Raw genomic sequence first — 21,854 nt, forward strand, 5'->3', positions numbered from 1 at the left:
CTGGAAAGTGATAAGACTGTAATAGTCTTTAATGGAAATTCATTTCAGTCCTATGCCACACTAGGAAATAAAATTTCCAGCCCATATTAACTTGAAGGTTAGCTCTTCTTGATTAATTAGAATGATCCTGTTACTGAAGAGGGCAGTTCTTATCTAAAAGTTTTAAACTACTTCAAATTCATAACATTTTACATGTTGAAGATAAGGCCAAAACCCTGAATCTAATGTTCTCTCACAAACTAAGTAGAGACTTTTAGAAAAGATGTAAAATGACTGAAAGCTAGACAAAGTAGTTTACATTTCTCAAGAAATGTGTTCCCTAGTTCTGGATGAAAGCCGAGGATGTGAGACGAGACAATATCCAGCGCCCAAGCTGCTAGTTCACATCTTCAAACCTTTTAACCAGTTATCAGGCAAATGACTATAACTGAAGTAAGAATTATTCCTCATAGGACTCCTCATAGAAGAGATGTGGTGGTGGCATACTGTGTCACTATATACTGAATATGCTTCTTCAAGAAACTCTTGAACCGTATATCAGTGTATTGATCTCCTGTCAGAGAGAAGCATGACATTTCTTGCCTATGAGAATGCCACACTGTCACCAAGAACAAGAAGAGACATCCACTCACCACCCATCAGTAGGTCCCTCAGTAGTACCCTATGCTGCTTTCCAAGGCACATTCTGCTATAATGCTGACTTCTAAAAAGGTCTAGACAAAAATTTACATCAATTAGATGAACTTCCCATTTATTTCTGGTGTACTATGAGCTCCTCCAGTAATGTCAAATGAATGATAGTTGGCTGGAATCAGAGTACCTTGAGAAAAAAAAAACAACAGAGTTTTGCAGTATTGCATCCAGGAGGAAAACCACAGATTTTTTCCATGAAAGACTCACTGTGCTACGTTTGATTATCAGAAGCCCAAGTTGTTCATAACCCTTCTGCAGGCCAATGACTCCAAAAATACAACTCAAAGGGTGTTTGTCAGATGATCTGCAGGGATCACTGTGAAAAAAACTGCTCTTGGAATCTGCTTTCATAGCTGGGAACCCTAGTATTTAACATCTTCCTTATTTTCAGAGCTTCACAATAATTGCTGTCCTCTCTTCTCCTCACTACAACCTCCTCACCTCCTCCTCAAGATGACTCCTGAACTCTCCGCAGGCTATTGCTTACTCCTCCTTGCTCCTTCATGGTTTTTAGCTACATTACTGGGAAAACAAAGCTCCTAAGCCCAGCAGACTGCCCGGATTATCAACTCAGTCCTCTGTAAGGAAAAGCAAGAACTGAGTGAAACTCTGGTTCTCCTTTTAAATATGAGAGCCTGTATGGAAGTGATTCAGAACTGGGTATCGATTGCCTCTTCTCCCTTCACTTTCATAGCATTAGCATCTCCACTAAAATACTTAGAACTGTTTCAAAGCCTAATATTAGAACCTAAATAGCCAGATGATATTGTCCTGTCTTCAGAAAACAAAGGAGGCAAAAACCAAAAGCAGCTTTTCTAAATACCAAATTCAAAACAAACTTCAGGGGAGACAATCCCAATGCTCCTTCCAAAACAAACACTAGGAGATTCTAGTATTACACTTTTACTAAGAAACAAGATATTTTCCTCCCCAGGCTCTACAGTAAATAATTGTAATGCTTTACAGGAAGAAGGCAAAAATTACTTTCTAACTCTGAAAATGTGTTCTATATTGCATGAAGTAGTGACCCATTCTATGTGGGGGAGTTATCTGCCATCCCTTTACAGATATCTCTGAGTTGCCTAACCTCAACCTTCATGAACTGTCATCTGGGCCAAAATAATCTGAGCAACTCAAATACATAAGAGGTCAAGAGCCACCAGATCAAGCGTGAAAAGCATTGTAACAGGAATCCATGGCCAAAGAGAGGTTGCAGCAACTTCACTAAACCGTACCTGGAGTACAGTTAGAACCGCAGCAATGCCAAAAAAATCCTGTAAGAAATCTCCTGACTCAAAAAAAGAATTTTAAATAAAACATAAAAACATCAGAATAGAGGCTTAGTCCTGAAAGCCTTTCACTGAAATATTCTGCTTTTACCTGCTAGAAGCAAGAAGTGAAATAACTGTCAATAAATCCTACAGTGTCAAGAGTAGCAGTACCACCAAAATTTGAATTTTCTTTTCCTCTTCCAGAGACAACCAGCATATTTTTACAGGTGTTTAATAAAAGAACATTAGACAGATTGCCTCACTAACTTTCTCATCATCTTGTTTGCTGCAATTAAGAGGTTGGTAACAAAGTATGCTTAACTGTAAGCAAAAAACAAAAGGTTTACAAATATATGCAGCTACAACTTTATTTTCCAGTTAGTTGAGCTGCTGAAAACTGATACAATTCCACCTTTGCCTCCCCAAAAGTAAGGAATAAATGATATATTGTTCTACTATTTTCTAATTGATTTAGTTTGCAAAATTGTTGAGCGCTATTTTAGCACATCTATGCGATTTTATAAAACAATAATTTCATAAAATAAGACGTGTCTCACCATTGATATTGTTAAGCTTCTTGTTCCAAACCCATTTTCAGTATAACTGCTCACATGCCTCTGCCACGTTTCATTCACCTGATCACAACTTTATCTGTATTTTGATCAATTACTATTTTTCACTGAGTGAGACAACAAACAAAGCAAGTAGCCAAAAAAATAAGTCTTTGTTTTTAAAACCCTCTTAAAACAAATAGACTTAAACCAAAAGCAAACAGTGATCTACAATATGACCATAGGATCACGTCATCCATCAAGTTCCTGGAATGTGTAGAGGACTGCTTCCTCATACAAATGTTGGATGTGCCAACCAGGAATGAGGCACTGCTGGACTTGCTACTCACAAACCAAGAAAACCTGCTTTCTAGTATCTCGGTTAGCGATAGCCTTGGCTGCAGTGATCACAATGTTGTGGAGCACGGGATCCTGCTGAGCACACTGAAGGTTAGTACTAAGACAAAGGGTTTAGATTTTAGAAAAGCGAACTTCAGCTCACTCAGAGCTCAGTTGGGAGGGATTCCATGGGAAGCTTCCATGGAGGATAAAGGAGCTAGCGAGTGCTGGGAGTTTTTCAAGAACGCTCTCCTGGAAGCACAAAACCAGTTCATCCCCTTTAAAGGTAAGGGAAGTAGGCGGAGCAAGAGACCCCCTTGGCTTAACTGCGAGCTTCTGAGTCTGCTCAAAACCAAGAGAGAAGCGTACCAGAGATGCAAAAGCAAATACCCATTGAGAACTACAAGGGCATTGCCAGGACGTGCAGAGATGCAGTTAGAAAAGCAAAAGCTCAGCTCAAATTGAAATTGGCCAGAGATGTCAAAAACTACAAGAAAGGATTCTTCAGGTACATAAACAACAAGCAGAAACAGAAGGAAAATATCAGCCCACTATTAAACAGGAGAGGTGAATCAGTCACCAACAATGCTGAAAAGGCAGAGGTTCTCAACAATTTCTTCACCTCTGTCTTTACCAGCACTGTTGGGCCCCAGGCCTTGGGAACAAAAATCCAGGTTGATGCAAACACAGACCCACCATCAGTGAAGGAAGAGTTGGTATGTGAACTATTACAGGAGCATGACCCTTACAAATCGATGGGCCCTGACATTATCCACCCGAGGGTGTTAAGAGAGCTGGCTGACATCGTTGTGAGGCTGCACTCCATAATCTTTGAGAGGTCGTGGAGATCGGGGGACGTCCCAGAAGACTGGAAGAAGGCTAACGTCACCCCCATCTACAAGAAGGGCTTAAAGGAGGATCCAGGAAATTATAGGCCCATCAGTCTTACTTCAGTCCCTGGGAAAGTTATGGAACAAATCCTCCTGGGGGCTATCGCAAGTCAAATTAAGCACATGATTGGGAAAAGCCAGCACGGATTCACCAAGGGCAAATTGTGCTTGACAAACCTGATAGCCTTCTACAACAAAGTAACCTGCTCAGTTGATGTGGGGCGAGCAGTGGACATTGTCTACCCGGATTTTTCCAAGGCTTTCAATATGGTTTCCCACAGCCTCCTCCTAGAGAAACTGATATGTTACGGTCTAGACAAGTGGTCCGTGTGGTGGGTGGGGAACTGGCTGGCAGGCCGTACCCAGAGGGTGGTGGTAAATAGCTCCTTTTCAAACTGGCCACCTGTCACAAGTGGGGTCCCCCAGGGATCGATATTGGGCCCAACGGTGTTTAATATCTTCGTAAGTGATCTGGATGATGGGATCAAGTGTACCCTGACGTAGTTTGCCGATGATACCAAACTGAGTGAGGAACTGGACACTTCGGAAGGGAGAGCCACCCTGCAGGAAAACCTGGATAGTCTGGAAGAGAGGGCTAACAAGAACCTTATGAAGTTCAACAAGGACAAGTGTAAGGTCTTGCATCTGGGAAAACACAATCCAGGAGCGCAGCACAGGCTGGGAACTACCCAGCTGGGGAGCAGCTCTGTGGAAAGGAACCTGGAGATGCTGGCGGACAACAAGCTCAATATGAGTGAACAGTGTGCTGCTGCAGCAAAGAAGGCCAACAGGATGCTGGGTTGCATCAACGAGGGCATCACCAGCAGATATAAAGTCATTATCCCACTCTACTCAGTGTTTGTCAGGCCACACCTGGAATACTGTGTTCAGTTTTGGTCCCTGCTACGCAAAAAAAGATGTGGACAGGCTGGAGAGGGTCCAGAGAAAGGCCACAAAGATGATCAAAGGATGGGAAGCCTGCCATATGAGGAAAGGCTGAGAGAACTGGTTTGTTCAGCCTTGAGAAAAGGCGGCTTAGGAGAGACCTTATCACCATGCTCCAGTATTTAAAGGGTGGCTACAAAGAAGATGGAGACTCCCTTTTTACAGGGAGTCACATGGAAAAGACAAGGGGTAATGGGTACAGGTTACTCCTGGGGAGATACTGATTGGACACAAGAGGAAAATTTTTCCCAACGAGAACAATCAGCCATTGGAATAATCTCCCCAGGGAAGTGATGGATTCCCCAGCACTGGACACTTTTAGGATTCAGCTGGACAGGGTGCTGGGCTGTCTTGTCTAGACCATGCTTTTGCCAAGAAAGGTTGGACCAGATGATCTTTGAGGTCCCTTCCAACCTGGTATTCTCTGATTCTATGGTTTTCATATGTAAAGAACAAAGTATGCAGAGTATATCTTATGGTCTCATGATAAACACTATGATCTTTACGTTTTAATTTATTGTACATAAAGGAATTTTAAACCAGGTAAAACTGTAACTTAATAGTTACAAAATCTGCATATATAGAAAAACATGGGAACTGGGGCACTAATTTCTATAAAGGAGAGGTAAATGTTAACCTTACTTTGACTGCTGGCATTATTTCTCCAGAAGTAGTTCAAAGACTGCCCACAAAAGATAAAAACCCTGAAACCTTTTCCTGAATATTTTCAATATAATTGAAGAACAGCACTCCCTATAGATAATTAGATTTAAAAATGTAAATGTCTTTTGCTTGAATAAATAACATCAGGAGTTCAACACTCCAAGAGGAGAATATTTGCAATTATATTACCGTTCAAAAACAAATGAAAAACTGTCCTCTGAAAAATCAAGTCTTAAAATAGACCAAAAGTACAACATGTGCTTTTGTTTTATCTAACAGCGTTGCATATCTGGATTGAGACTGTTAGCTTCTTTGTGTCAAGATCTAGATGAAAATTATCTGTATAAAGGGAGTAAAATGTCAAATTCTGAATTATCTGACAATTCTACAACAGATGGCCTAAAATATTAGTGATTCAGTTGTTGTTGGCATTGGGTCAGTTCTTTACTTCTTAATTAAGGACCTTAATTTTGAACTATTATTTCTCTAAAATGCCCATCGGGGAAAAAAAATTTAGAAAATGCATGGCTAAAGATTTTATAAAGCTTGCTCTCCATTTGTGCAAGAATTTCCATTCTGGCTGATTAATAAAGTTCCAGGTTGAAAAAAAAACCTCCACTCCCAGTTGTTTTGATAAGATCCAGATCTTGCCTTCAGTAAATACTGGCAGTACGCAAGTGCAGAAATGCTCGACCCCACCCATTTCACCTCCCATGCAGATACATTTTACAGTTTAAGATCCTCAGATCTAGGTCTCTGGCCTCTTTCTTCCAGGGGGCAGACTCTGGGTTTGGGAAGCAAGTCAGAGGCGGGGTTACAAGAGGCAGCTAATTCTGCTTTGCAGAAGAGATATCCAGAGTCTGTCTTTCTCCACCACAGACTGTGTGGCTGTTTGTCTTCCTCCTGTCTCCCTGCAGGCCTGTGCTGGATCTCCATCTCCTCTTCCCTGCTGCAGCAGAAAACAGAACATCTGATCTCCAACTTCACCACGTCTACCACGAGTTGCCCCAAGCTGCTCAGAGCAGCTCTAGGCCACCCATAAAAACGTCTCTGTCACACTCTCCCATCAGCATAGTCTCACGTCCTGACTTGGGAACTGTCCCAACAGGGAGTTGAAGGGTTGCCATGCTGCAGACTTGTAACACTTGGGCTACACATGAACAGGTTATTGCACTGGAATGAACTAAGGAAAAGTGAAATGCCCACAAGAGGTAAAATTCAGTACTGCAAGAGTAAAATTGATTAAATCCAAGGTCATCCTAAGTTATATCCAAGTTTTCCTGTAACTGAGGAAAATTAAATGGCAAGTAGTAGCTATACAACAACAACAACAAAAAAATCTCTCTCTTACCCCACGTCCTCAGTATTTTCGTTCCACTGCCATGTCCTCTGGGTGCAAATGCATTCCCCCAAATCACTTCTCTAAACTAGTCTTCATTTGCAGTGGTGAGGAGAAAGCTTCACCATCAGTTACCACTGGGAACAATTCCTCAAACAACTTGAAGCTAAGGTTTGCTCCCTGAAGCATCAGTTTGTTATCTGATGCTTTGCAATCTATCTGCAAGTACGCATATGGGTCGGCAATTATATGATTGGGTATTTATAAACTCTTAAAATATTAACATATTTGAGAAAGGAAAAAAATTACAACTAAATAAACTTTCACCTCCCATTAGATGTACAGTCCATGAAAAAAATACAACTAGGCAGTAATCAACCTACGTAATATATCTTTAAATGAAAGATACAATTACTTTTTTTTTTTAATACAAACAAATTCAACTTTAAATGGGTACAAGAGTTTCAAGTGTTACTTTGCAACAATAGATTTAATAGTAGCCAGAAGATGCATTGGAAGGAAATGGAAATATTAAGCTGGGAAATCTACTAACTTTTGTAATTTGTTTACTTTACAACAACTAAAGACCCAAACACCACTCAAATATTGTGGAGCACTGCTTTACTTTTAAATATTAGGCATATCTTTGACTTCTGTATACGGCAAACAGCAACCTCAGACCTTTTAAACTAAGCCTGGAAAAGTATTTAACTTCATTTAGAAGTTAAACTTACTGGCAGTTTAAAAAAAAAAAATATTAATAAGTACAACAATCAACTTTTTAAAAATGTGTCCTTTTAAAATAAATCCTTCTTGATACATTTAATTTTGATTTCTATCAACGTAAAAGGAGTTATCTAATGTTATAACATAAGCTATCTATGCAATTTAGAAGTTATATTGGTCAGACTTGGTAATGGATAAAATCGCTGTTTCTTCACTTTTAGTTTTGACGTTAGACTGCCATTTGTAGCAGGCTCTTTTTGCCCCAGTGTGTTAAGCTGCAGAAGTGCACGGCAGAAACACAACAGGTTCGGAAAGCAGCAAAGCATCTGCCATTGTTCCAAAAGCGAATCACTCGTTCCATTCTAGTTCTTAACATTCTATTGCTTATTAAAAATATCAAATTTGACAATGCAGAAATAAACAACAGAAAATTAAGAATCAATAAAACATCCTGTAATCCTGAAAACAAATGGGTGCCTATAGATCCAGCGTGCAATTTTTGATCGCAGCAGTTAGGATACTTTTTACTGCATATCTTAAAGACTAAAATTGCCATGGCATAAATTAATAATAGTGAGTCTATAAAGGTTGAATTGATACTGACATCTTGGATATTATTACTGTAAATGACAGATTAATGGACAAAGACACGAGATCCCAAAAGTCATCCTAGATATTTAATTACTAGGAAGTAACCAATAATCATATTAATTAGCACAGTTAAAAATCCCATAGAGCAGTAAATGATTTCAAAGGAAATTTTGGCTGTAACAATGACAAGTTAAGTAATAACTTACACCGATGCCAGCACAGAATAAATGATTTAATGATCCCCCTAGAAAGTTTTATTTTACTGAGATCAATATCTGACCCCTATTATACACTAAAAGCCATGCCTAAAACCAATTATAAGAACTATTGTTGGGAGTCTCAATTACAAAGAAACTTCCTTCTTGATTGTCATTCCATCAAAATTAAATAGATAATATTAAACCAAATGCATCTTTTCAGCATCTCAAGAGCAATAGCAACTATCAATATTTTAACATTTTATTAAAAAAATTAAGTGTGAGTCTTTGGTACTCAACCTCCTGGATGATTAAAAAAACAAAGTATTTTGCAGCAGTATTTATTTCCATACGTGCAACATACTATTATCATAGCTAAGTGAACATCAATAGCAATAATGATTTAATATTGCATGTGAAAATTAAAGAAAATGCTGTGAACTTAAGATTTTAATTATTAACAGTGTATTTTCAAAAAACAATCCCTTTCAAACTTGACTTCCATCAAATGTAACAAATACTCTATGCAAAAACAAAGGGGTTTGTGATGAAGTAAAATTTTCTAAACTAACGCTAGATAGCTATTCTCTACCTTTATGTAACATTTTTAGAGGTAATACTCTTTGTACCTGAGTTTTGCAGAAACAGAAGTTATTATCTGAAGATAATGGAAGGATGGAATACATAATTAACTCTTAACTGTAAAAAATTATGCCCATATTCCAAAATTGATCATTTTTAAACAATAAATTACTTTTTGAAATTCTATTTGCCAATAAAACTGGATAAGATGCATATAATAAAGGTAATATATACAAAGTGAAAAAAGGTTAATATTTAATTGCATTATAAAATATTCCTATTCCAATTTTGCACACGGCCTGTCCTCAGATCGCATCCTGCCTGTGCACACATCCTGCTTGTGGATGATACCAGGCAGTAATAAGGGTAACTGTCACATGTCAATCAAACGCCACTTAAAAAAGCAGTTAAACTGACAAAGTATGTCCTGAATGATGGAATGTTCAGTTAAAAACTGAGAAGTAATGGAAATAAGATTCTCAACTAACTCGCCTTACCTTATGTTTGCCATGATCTAAAAGCAGGCTGAAGATACTTATTACTGATCAGCTGTTAATGTGTTAAAATACAAAATTAGGTTATTTCAGATTTATATATTTATATGTGCATAAAGCATCTATAAATATCTTCATTAGAAAATTCCTACTGGGTTTATGCAGTAGGCACTTTTAAAAAACTTACTGGTTATTTAAATCCAGAGGCATTCAAATTTTGACATTAGACCAGTTGATTCATATGTTCATTCAAACGTATTAGTGTTTCTAGATTTATACCTGCTACTCAAAGATGAGACAGAAGCTAAAGTATCTAAAAACAAAAGCAAAGAATTTATATGCCTGCTTTTCACGTCAATATTCAATTTGTACTACTTATAGTATCGTTTTCCTTCTGTGAGCAATTCCCTTAAAAGCTTAATTTTTCAACGAAGTTTGTTTTCAGGAACAGAAATATAGCTTCCAGAAATGATTTGAAGAACAATTATTAATCTCTTAACTACGGTGCCTAGTACTGATAAACTAGACCTGTAAATACACCTGGACAACCATTATGGAAATATATGAACATTTGAGGTACCGCATCCCTTAATAGAAAGACTTAAATAATGAATACAGATTTAATGGGGAAGTTCTTCAGTTCCATTGCAAAATTGAAATTTAAACCAAAGGCAAACTTATAATGAATTTCAGAAAAGGACTTTCCTATAGTAAGATCATTAATCGCTTTCAAGTTTTTTAAATGGACAAAAGATAAGAATAAAGCATCCATATAAAACATAACTATAACTGTAAAAATCCTATGTTATTAAAAGAAACGTGCAGCAATTAATCTAGGCAGTTCTCACTAATGCTACTTTATGATTATCGAGGTTAAAACATGGGATCATGAAACAGAGAAGTTAAAGATTAATTTCTCAGAAGTTTCTACAGCTGAAAGTGGACGACAATAGATTAACTACAAGGATGAGAAATCTAGACCCTATAAGGATGAGAAATTTAGACCATCTATATTATATCAGGTACTACTTTGTGCATTATGCTTGGCTTTCCATTAAACTCTGGCCCTTAAAAAACATTTTTTGTTTCAAGCTTTAAAGACTACAGCTGTTCTTGTTACTGGTTTTGGAAATCACTACTCAAAACCCTCTTTAAAATAGAACATACCTGAAAAGGCTCAGCCAAAATGATACTTCTAAAAAAACGCTTGTATCTAAAGTCAACTTTCAACATTCAGAAGACAAAAATAGCAAGAGCAAATAATCAGGATAAACACAACTGGTTTAGAAAAACTTCAGGAAGAAACTAATAAATATGGAAAAACGATTTAAAGAATTACAGGGCATACTGAATATTGGTTATTACTGCATAGTGGAATATAAAGCACAGAAGACTTTTCTCCTCTGAAAATATTCGCTTAAAAGAAGGATCTGTATATTGGATTTGAACTTATCATACCTGCTGCTTACTCTGAAAGTTAAATTAGAATGAACAATTCACAACTCCAAAATAACTTGGAACAACCAGTTACAAAATGACAATAAGAAAATGTTGGCATTCATTTAATTCACCTGCTCCAACCTTTTTACTAAAGTAGTAAAACAAAGTTCATACAAAGGTCCTTTGTTCTAAAAACAGCAATAAAGAAAATACCTGGTATAGATGCTAAATAAGTACATGTCAGAGAATAGAAAGGATTTCCTATAGCTACGAACTAGCAGCCTCCCCTCCTCCACACACAATATTTTTTGTTTTAATTCTCAAATATATAACAACAAATGTACAAGAAAGCATCTCTCATGGCTTTAAGACCTAAAATAAGTTTGGTAATCAATGTATCTGAAGCAGTCTTATTACAATCCTTACAATAAAAATTATACCTAACAGAATCAGAAGCAGAGTAGCTTTATTGCTCTAAGGTTGCACCTGAGATAACCAGGGAGGAGCTGTAAGAATTAATTAGCAGATAAGCATAAGGCAAAATGGCTCAAAACCCCTGCTCTGTAAGACACTGTCTTCTTTCCAACAAAAGAGAACCAAGTTTTTAGCTATTAAACAATTGCCCATTGAAGATCAGAGGGACAGCAAAGAAAGGGGATGTCATGGTGCTATTCTGCATATAGCAAATTTCCTGTGGTCATGCCGAAACATTCACCTTCAGTCCACTGAAACCAGCAACGCTTTGCCTCCCCAAGAACATGCTGCCATAATGCTGCTGAACAGCAGCCTCAAAGTCAAGGTGCAAATGTGAACAGGTCACTGGGCAAACTGCAGATTTTTCCAGAAACATGACAAAGACTTGCTTTGTTGGGATCCAAAATTGTAACTGATAAAGATCAAGTACTCCCACCTTTGGAAAAGAAAAAAAACCCAAACGAAACCGCAAACCTCAAATTACTTGCACTGCTTCTAGTTTTCAGTACTAAAATGTACATGAAATCTTACAAAGTAAAATCTCAGAGGAAAAACAACTTGACTCATTATGAAAAATCACCACTCTGAGAACAATGACCCTCCTTTTTCTACCAGCAATGAGGCAGACTTCCACTCTAGTATGTTCAGTATAGTGGATTTTCAGGTGATCTCACATTTATTACACAAACTTAAAAAGGAGCACCATACCTAACAAAATGAGATTGAACTGATTCTGCCTGTATGCCTCTGATTTAGAATAATTTACAGGCAAATTACTGTCCAACTGTTTTCAAGTTTTTAGTCCGAAGTAAAAATCAGAGGGGGGGGGGGGGGGAAAAAAAAAGAAGGGGAACGACGCCCCAGGGCCCTCAGGACTCATCTTTTACATCATCCAGTAAAAAGAGCTGAGGAACGTGACAGCCAGTCTTCCTCTAATCTCCGATATCTTGACGTCTCCTCCTAATGCATTTACTACAGTTTGACAGTAACAAGCTGAAGATGATACCTTTTTCCCAGCCCTTAATTGGGCTGGGAATTGGGCTCTTAATTAGACACTAAAGTCCCTAAAGAGACTAATACAAATGAAAATAAACTCAGTCCCCTTACAAAGGCCTAAGACATCAAATATATAAACATCATATTGGTGCCTATCTACTAGGGTTGATTTAAGCTCATCTGAACACAGCAAAGTCAAACATGAAGTTTTTAGTTCTTTAATTGTATTTACATAAGAGCAAAGACATTTTATTCAGATATAATTATCCCTAGAGATATTTCAATTTTTTTCTTTAAAGATGGTGAAACTTTGAACTTCAGATACCTATATGGTACATTAAAAAACCCTTAAAGAAACATTTATGTTCAAATAGTAGTCTGATAATACATTACCAACAAGGAAAACTGAATCTACAAGTCGTGAAAAAACTTGGAGGCCACCAGTTTAAAATCTGTTTGCCATTTCTGCAATTATTAGAACTTTGCTCTCTCACAGCATAAATTCTCTCAGTGTACAAAGAAAAAAGTGAATAAAGCAGTAAAAAAGGCCCTTACTGATTGATATTGATCCTCTTACAGTTGTTCCAAAGGACCGTGTTTCTTCTTGAAGATAAAATATATACTGTCTTCTCTTCTATCGACAGCCATACTAACTCAGCTGTCTTCTATTGACAAACATGTCATAGACTTGTGCCTGCTAGAGCAGTTTTTTTTCCAGGAAAAGACCTCAGAAATGTATTTGTAATCATTTCAGTGATTTTTTTCTCCCTTTCAGAAAAAAGTTAGCCACATTTTTACCTTTTGTTCTATCTTCCTTCCCATCCGTCCTGTTCCTCACAGCTACAAACAACTGAAAAGCACCATTTGTAACTGCAAAGCAGTGTAAAATGGTATTTTCTTCATTACTTCCCATTATAAACTACAGTGTAATAACGCTGAATATTGTTCACAACTGCATTGCACTCCAGAAATGCCTGTAGTACTTCCTTTTTGGCAAAGTAAACTTTATCTCTACATGGACAGATGTGTTTTTCTTATTCCAAAAAAATCCCAGCATTACAGTTACTGATTCAAGCATTTCTAGCACATATTTATTGTGTTCTCCTTGTCCAAATATAATTTATATTTGGTATGTGCTGCAAGAAAACAAAACATTGCAAGGCTAGTCTAAAACTAGCTAAGGCCTTTAAAAGCGATGTCTAACCTCTGTGACCCCATTCAATCAACTCCAATTAAATTACTCTGTAAGGATGGATTGTTCCTATGAGGAAATACTGCAGATATTAAGTCATTACACTTGTTTTGGGCAAGTGAGATATTCATGTATTCAGGAAATTTATAGAACAGTGCAATTAGGAGAGACCCAGAAAAAAATTATTATAGCTGTGCATCATTGATAAAAACCATAATGGATTAATAGCGTCTGTTTCAGACAAACACAGTTTTTGATGCATGAGCACAAAAACCTCAGTTCTGGAGACATGTAGTTGTATATACGCACCTAATAATCTACTACCAATTTGAAGATAAAACTAATTTAATCCACATGCTTCTGTTATAGGCATCAATTCTGTAAGTGTTTATTAGAATAATTCCAAATATTTTTCTCTCTCTCATAGTTACAACACACTGCATCGTTAAATTCAAAAGAAAAAAAATTACCAGAGACATTTCAGACACCCTTTGCATCCAGAAATTCCACCCAAGATGACTTTAGACGACTTCTTATTGTACAACCCGGAGACATGAAAGACCTGTTAAGTCATCTTAACAGAGAACTTGTCCCTAGGGTGTCTTCTGCAAGTGATTCATTTCATTGACTCTGATAGTAAAAGGGTCATAAGCAGAAGCAACAAATATGCAATATAGCACTGAATGTACATTCTGGATTTATTAGAGAAAATGGAAAGTATTGCAGCACCAAAACCTAATACAGCATTAAATACAGCATAAAACACAACAAATACCTCTATACCTTACTTTTATTATATATTTTACGAATATTTTAAATCACGGTGGATTAAGCTATTTTACTTTCAGCATAGGGTTCTGGAGGTGATACATAAGAGCTACACCTTATTTCTCCACTTCAGAATGTTATTTATATTTCATGTGCAGTTTATCACAACTTAATTTAAATAGCTGTTAAGTAACTGTTAATCCACACACTTTTTGTTCCTCAACCCATTATATGCTTTTACACTGCATTCAATAAGTACAGTACTTGGAACATCTAAGTTGTTTTTCTGTGTACATACCTAAAAAATATACAGGCTTTAAAAGACAGCAGTCAGTACACATCATTGCAACATATAATAGCAACGTGTAATACCACAGCATTTGTAGAAAGCATGAGATTCAGTTTTCAATGTGAAGAACAAAGACTGATGTTGAAATATGTTTCTTTTTTGTAAGTTGATAGGATAAACACACCCCTGGAACATTCCGTCCATGGCAGGAGATTTAAAAAAAATAATTGCCAAATTAGGAGTTCAATGCTGACAAAGTGAGTGGGACTTTGCCCAAAAAATCTCACATGCATTAGAAAAATTCAGTCAAAAAACAAACTTAGTACTACATATTCTTTGTGAAGAATGCATCTCAATCTTCTACAGATAAACTCTATTTGTCCAGAAAAAGCTCAGAAAATGGGGTGAAGCACTCTCAAACACAGCGATGGACAAATGAAGCCATCTTTAAATGCAACTGTGGAAACAAATGCAACTGTGGAAACATAGTATGAAAGGTCACCGAGAAGAGAATGTGCAAATCCTCCTAATACATGTTAGTCTGAAACCTCTTCAGAGTTTTCTGAGTAAAATGAACAAGAACTTTAAATATATATTCAAGCACTGGCTTTTCCCATATTCAATAGTTGACAAAAGGCTCAGGATTCACAAATTTCATCTCTAACAGCAAATAAACAGAATGAATACAAGCAAAATTTTATCACACAAGTTCAGATGACAAACTGAAAAAAACCAACCGGGACTTAAGCTGGTACTGGGTTGTTGTACCCTTTGGAGCTTTTTCTACCTTGTCTTCTCAGAGATATTAGATTGTGTCATGACAAAGTAGTGCAGCTTTAATTGAGTTTAAAATAGCAGGCAAAGATTAATGCAATACAACAGCTTTTATGAACTTACCAGTAGTGTAAAGGCTGGAACTGGAAACTCCAGAGACATACATACTCACAAAGACACCCATGCATCTAGTACAGTGTCCAGGTCTTCACATGTTGGTTGGTTGGTTTTATACTAGATATGCTTTTAGCTAAACTTCAGCATTTTGTATAGTTCAAAGACCTGGACTTACTCAATTAAGTTCATTTTGTTTTTACATACTGATTCTGAAGCACAGCCATAACCATATCTAGCCAGTGCTTCAGCACCGAATACATGAATTACAAAAAATTTTAGATCCTTGCTTGTGATTTAGCTTTTTGCTGATGGCATTTATACAAGATAGGCACAATAGACAAATCATGCAGCAAAAAAAAAGCAGAGGCTTTTGAAAAAAGATCAAAATCTGTAAATTTTAATTGACTTTGAATCAGTGATACCTCACCTTCTGTCCTCTAAGACAGAAAAAAAGGTCACCAAAATAAGATGTAATTTGCAAATGCCCCCAAAAGGTAGTAAGTGCCTGCCTGTGACACATCAAAAAAATAGAAACCTTCTTCCCCATAACTATGTGGGAAATACCTTCCTGATTACTTTTGTTAGCTATTGCTACATTTCACTCTTCAAAAGCATTCATAAACTATTCAAAAACCCTCAGCTGGGAAAATGTAGCCATTTACCAGAACACTAATGCTAGGTTCCTATGTATCTAAGTCCATTGATTTGATTCTTTACCAGCTATATAGATAAAAAATAAAAATAAACTATTTTATGAACATCCTGCAGTTCCTCTGAGAGCAGCTGTTACTGTAAAGATGTTTCGCTAGAGGCAAATTCTGTTCTTTCTCTTTTCATATAATTCCTGCTTTCCTCTAATTTTCAAGGCTGCTGTAGTAGGAATAAGACAATAGGCAGCCAAGCCAGATAGCACTGTATTTTACGTTTTACAAAAACGTTTTCCCACACAGTAATATATATTTTATACAGCCAAATCTTCTTCCAAATGCTGAGAATGCAAAGTTTGAGTCAATTCTTTGTTTTGTTGCGTTTTTTTTCAGGGACCACTTTTACAAACCATCACAAGCTACACTACTACAGTACTGAAGCTACTTTCTGCATGATATTTTGATTTACTATATGAATTCTGCTTCTTTCAGCTACAGTTTAGTTTGTATAAACATTTTGCTTTATTATAAAAACAAAGAAGAAATATGTTCTAGGTGATTTTTCTGAATTCCCCTACAAAACCCAAGCAAAAACCTGCTTCTTGGTACTGAAGGGGCACTGGTGCAGGAAGGGATTTAATATCGCAGAGATCATACATACGCTGATTGCTTTAGCATTTACTAATACGACAATCATCCCACATTAAAGTATAAAGACACAGAAGCACAAAAACACATGAAGAAGGTACTTATGTACAGTCAACATGGATTCACCAAGGACAGATCACTCTTGACCAACCCAAACACCCTCCCCTGTGACAAAAGACTGTGGTTTGGACAAAGCACCGCCTCTCACAGTGGTCTCGTTTGGAAGGTGAGGAAGCACGAGCTGCATAAAGGTGTTACACGGGTTGTAAACTGGCTGCACTACTAAGCCCAAAGAGATGAAATCAGTGGCTTGGCTGGTGGCATGTAATAAGCCAGGCAACCCCAGGAGTTATTACCGTTTGATATCTTTATCAGTAAACTGGAGGAAGAGACAGAATGCATCTACAGCAAATACAGTGACAATATCAAGCTTGGAAAGGGGGAGATTGATATGCCATGTGGTAGAGCTTCAATTCAAAGGAACCTTGATAAACTAGAGGACTGGGCCCAAAAAAGGGTACCCATAAGCAGTAGAAAATTGCACACCTGGGCCAGAATGACCCCACACATCAGTACAGACTGGGAACAGACTGCAGCCCTGCTGAAAAGGTCCTGGGGATTACTGCTGTGGATGCAAGATGAATGTGAGCCAGCTCGGGGAACAACTACTATCATGGAGCCAAACTCTTCTCAGCAGCAGAGAGAAGAACAGGGGTCAAAAGAAAAGTTGCAGCTTCGGAGGTTCAAAATAGCCTCAGACTTTTTCCCCAGGGGTAGGCTGTGCAGCAGTGGAATAGGTTGCCCAAAGAGATGGTAGAAGCTGTACCCTGGAGGTCTCCAAAATGAGGGAGACAAAGCCAGAGCTGGCATGACCTCGTGCTGTCCACAGCTCTGCTTTGATGGGGAGGTTGGATGAAATATGCTACAGATGTCCCTTACACACCATAGGTTTCTGATTCTAATCTGCAAGAACCATTTACAGGTATTCTTCCATATCTTAACAAGCCATTTTCCTTCAGCAAGGTTCTCTATATTAGCCAAGAGAAGCCTATTTCACATCAAATTTATTTACTGTAAGAAGACATTTTCTCATGCAAGTACAATCAACTTCTGCTATATTTGTTAACTGTTTCAAGTACTGTTACTGAGAAAAAGAAAAATACCTCCAGATTTCAGCTAAGTAACTGGTACAGTAACATCTCCCTAAATCTAAAGCAATATTGCTGTTGGGTGGAAGGAATGTCTGTGATAGTTGCTATGTCCAAGCAAAGAAAGAACTGCACATTTGCCTCCATAGCCTTATCCTCCCCCAAAGCTTCTGTCTGTGAGAAATGTTCAGCATTAACTGAAAGGTTGACCTTAGATTAATTGATTTATTGGCTTGTGGCACAGCAAAATATCTCAATCTCTTGAGGAAAAACCTTGGCTGCAGGGTTTTTTTCTTTTTTTTTTTTTCCTGAACATTAGTATGTATCTGTGTGGTAGGAAAGACAAAATTAAGTCTTGGTCACAGTAGACATCATCAGCATCACGTTTACGACTTAGGCTTGTAACATTGGAGCCAATTTTAGATTCAGGCCTCTCCAGGTGCTCACATTCAAGCTAGGTCTAAATACTGCTGATTCAAAGGTTTGTTATTCATATGTAACTAAAATTCCAGTCCAGACTGTTACTAACAGACACCTTCATTATTTCATTGTGTGGGTTTTTCTCTGACCTGAAAATACAGACCTTCCCTTCTTATAGCCTCCCTCCAGCATGCTACTAGAAAGTTCACTTGGCTTACCTTTTGAATATTTCATCCTTTTTCCTGCCTGTCACCACTTCTCTGTTACATTGAATAGAAACTATTAGACTGCACTCTGAAGACTTCTGTAGCATACCCCAATGACAACTACTGTCTCTCACTCAATAAAAAGGAATTAACTTATGTTTTCCCAAAGCCAGACTCCATCAACACACTTGTGGCATTTTCAAACAAGCACCTCTGAGCTTTCTGCTGTGAGATATCTCCCTCACACTTGGGAAAAGCTCCCATATAAACATTAACAATTTCACTTAGCTATAGTGGTTCATAACCCTGTACCAACCCAAACAAAATCTAGAGTACCTCAATGCCTGAGTGGCTAGTAGGCACCCTCAGAGATCGACTATAAAACCAGGTGCTCCGCAAGGAAAAAGGCAGGGAAAGATTTAACACCATTCCCATTTTATATACAGCATCCCAAAATGCTTTACTTCAGCTGAAGGATTAAAACTCACAGCTCTCACCTACCAAAAGTGTTCTCGGCAAAGCAAGCCTAGAATAGGGTATCTTCCACCCATCTGGTTACATCTGAGGCATGGCACAGGTAAGAATTCAAAGCTGAAAGGGGTGGGAGAGAACGTAGAAGAGACTATTCTGTAAGAAAAAGGACACCCAGCTGAGACAGAGACCGCAAGTTTGGTTATCTGCTTTTGAAATCATTTCAACGTTTTGTAGAAAGCACTCAGGATATTCAAAAATAAGCAAATTTGTCAGTTCAACTTCCAAAGCAGGTTATTCAAGATGATTATACTGTTAAAGGTAAGGAGGCAGTGTTCATTTTCCTACTTCACGGCATACAGACAATTATTGCAAAGCCAGCATTCCTAGTGCCTCATTCTCAGGCTACAGAAATATTTAGAAAAAGTATCCCACTAAACCAGTAAACAAATACATGTTGCCACCTGCTAGAAACGGGAAACAACTGTTCACAGCACACTGTAGAAAGAGTAGTGCAAATCTCTATTTGTGCCACGTATAGTAGCTGTAAACTACTTGTCTAACGTGGCAAAGGGAATATTAGAGAAACTTTACAAGTCTTTGCGCTTGTTTATGATGAGACATTAATTTATATCATTCCTGATTACATCCATGCAAATACTTCTGATCTATAAATAAGACTCCCCATTGAAGTTCTCGAAGCTACTTCAAAACAAGACATTCTTTTTCTGGAATGTGAGCAGCTGTGCAGAAAATAATTGGGATTGCTCGTCAAGGACTGCTATTTCAAAAGTATTCCCCATGTAAACATGGTTTTTGTTATGCTACTCTATTATTCTCTATTGTACTTCTATTTACAGTATGATATTGTAACTCCCCGATATCATTAGAGACGAGTTAAAGGTAGAGAACCTTGTTTCTCTCAGCAGGGGAGCCACACCAGTGTCCCATCCTCCCCCAAATGATCTGTCTGTTATCAAAGCAAGGATCAGAGCACAAAGCAATACAGTTTCATCCCACAGAACACACTTACAGAATAATCATCATACAACTATAAAGAGCTTGAAAAAGCAAACTCTTAAACGTGCCCAATAGTGACCCTTGAAGCACTTCTTACTATTTTCTCTCTCAGCAAATCTTCTGATGTACTTTATACGTACCTTATAATCTCACTTTAATTTTCATTCCATTCCTGAAACTCTGCCATCTGTTATGCCTGAATCGCTGGATCAGTCTCTCTGTTATGCTAGCCAAAAAAAAAGTTTCTGACTTTGTACAAGTCTCAGACATGAATTACAATTTCTCCAGTGAATAAAGTAAAAATTAAATTTAACCTCTCAGCACGATCAAACATACTCCCAGTGTCCAGATATCTGGGCTCTGAAAACATAGATTTGTCTTCAGAACATTTTTGAAAAATCAGCATTAAGAATCAGCATTTGTTTCCTCTGACTGTAATCCTCTCCTTATTACTATGTCTCTTGGTAGTCTCCAGTTACAGTAGTTACACACCACAGAAAGTCGAGAGCTCAAACGAATTCTTCTTTATACATAATGTTTGCAATAGGAAATGTGTTGAACCAATTCTAAGTAAGAAGTTACAGTTTTTAAACTATTGATAGACCTACAGTTGGTCAAAAATACTCTAGGCAGTTTGGCCAAAAAAAAAAAAAGGTGGTTTAGGGTTATTTTTCAAAGAAGCAGCTGGATTGGCAACTTCCTGAAAATTTCTTGTCCAGAGAACACACAGACAGAAGTTGGCAAAACGTCTGGTAAGCAGCAATAGTTATGAGTATCTCTGCCTTTCAAATTACTGGAAATCCAAGGCATGAAGCTTGCACACCAGGCTGGTCATGAGATGAACACATCCCAGGCAGTTGTTACAGCCATGAGCTTTGCTCAGTGTAAGTAATCCCAGAACACAAAAGAGGCAGAAGCGCTGTGTTTACGAGCATGAGAATCCAAAATCACAGCAAGGGAAGAGGAGACGGGGGCTAAAAGAACGAGACTGAGCACAGAAATTGAGTGTGGTTTTACTCTTTCTCTCCTATTTAGTTTCACAATTTTGTCATCAAGTACAAAAGCCTGCAACAACTTCTTAAACCGATTTTTGTAAGCAATCAAGAGATAGTTCCCTGGTAATGAAACTTCTATTTAAAATTACTTTACCACTGGTTATAGCATTATTTTTTAGTTATTTTAATTCTAGTTTTATATTATTTAGTTTTTTTGAAAACTCTCATATTTAGCACCTATGTATTAAGGAGATAAGTGATTAAGGTGATTAAAGAATCAATAATATTCAACCAAAGAACCAGTAGTATTTTGCATACCTTATATTAAAATGCACATAAACTTATTTACTAGTAAAAATAACATGGTTAGTACACGTATGCCAAATTCTGTTTTTAAGGCTTGTTCTTAGGGTGTCTTTTCAATTATGTTTTATTGCACAGAAAACTTACCTGACACAATTAAATCAGATTAAATGAACATGATTAAGGGCACAAAATCAGGCATGCCAAAGTTAGGAAACATTAACATTAGAAAGCAACATGCTCTGCAGTTTTCTAAATGCGAAGAAACATTATGAGAGAGATCCTGCTTTATTCAGCAAGAATTTGTTTATTGTACACTATTCAAATCCTGCTCTGAAGAAAGACATTCCTAATGTGCTTTTCTCTGGCACTTTCCACTGTAATACCTGAATACTCATACATTCATTAGCTGGGTAAAAAACTGGCTGGACGGCCGGGCCCAGAGAGTTGTGGTGAATGGAGGTAAATCCAGTTGGCGGCCGGTCATGAGCGGTGTTCCCCAGGGCTCAGTGTTGGGGCCAGTTCTGTTCAATATCTTTATCAATGATCTGGACGAGGGGATCGAGTGCACCCTCAGTAAGTTTGCAGACGACACCATGTTGGGAGGCAGTGTTGATCTGCTCGAGGGTAGGAAGGCTCTGCAGAGGGACCTGGACAGGCTGGAT

General features: G+C 37.6%; 1 protein-coding gene across 1 annotated transcript; it reads left to right on the forward strand.

The window, feature by feature from the left end:
• The first annotated feature begins 2,815 nt into the window (after nucleotides 1-2,815).
• On the forward strand, nucleotides 2,816-6,468 carry LOC103920980 (RNA-directed DNA polymerase from mobile element jockey-like). Its single transcript, XM_009328873.1, is given in 3 exon segments — nucleotides 2,816-3,140; nucleotides 3,212-4,601; nucleotides 6,270-6,468. Coding segments are annotated over 3 exon segments (1,914 nt in total).
• The last annotated feature ends 15,386 nt before the right edge of the window (nucleotides 6,469-21,854 follow it).

This window comes from Pygoscelis adeliae, unplaced genomic scaffold (assembly GCF_000699105.1).
Source record: "Pygoscelis adeliae isolate BGI_AS28 unplaced genomic scaffold, ASM69910v1 Scaffold66, whole genome shotgun sequence".
Lineage (NCBI taxonomy): Eukaryota > Metazoa > Chordata > Aves > Sphenisciformes > Spheniscidae > Pygoscelis > Pygoscelis adeliae.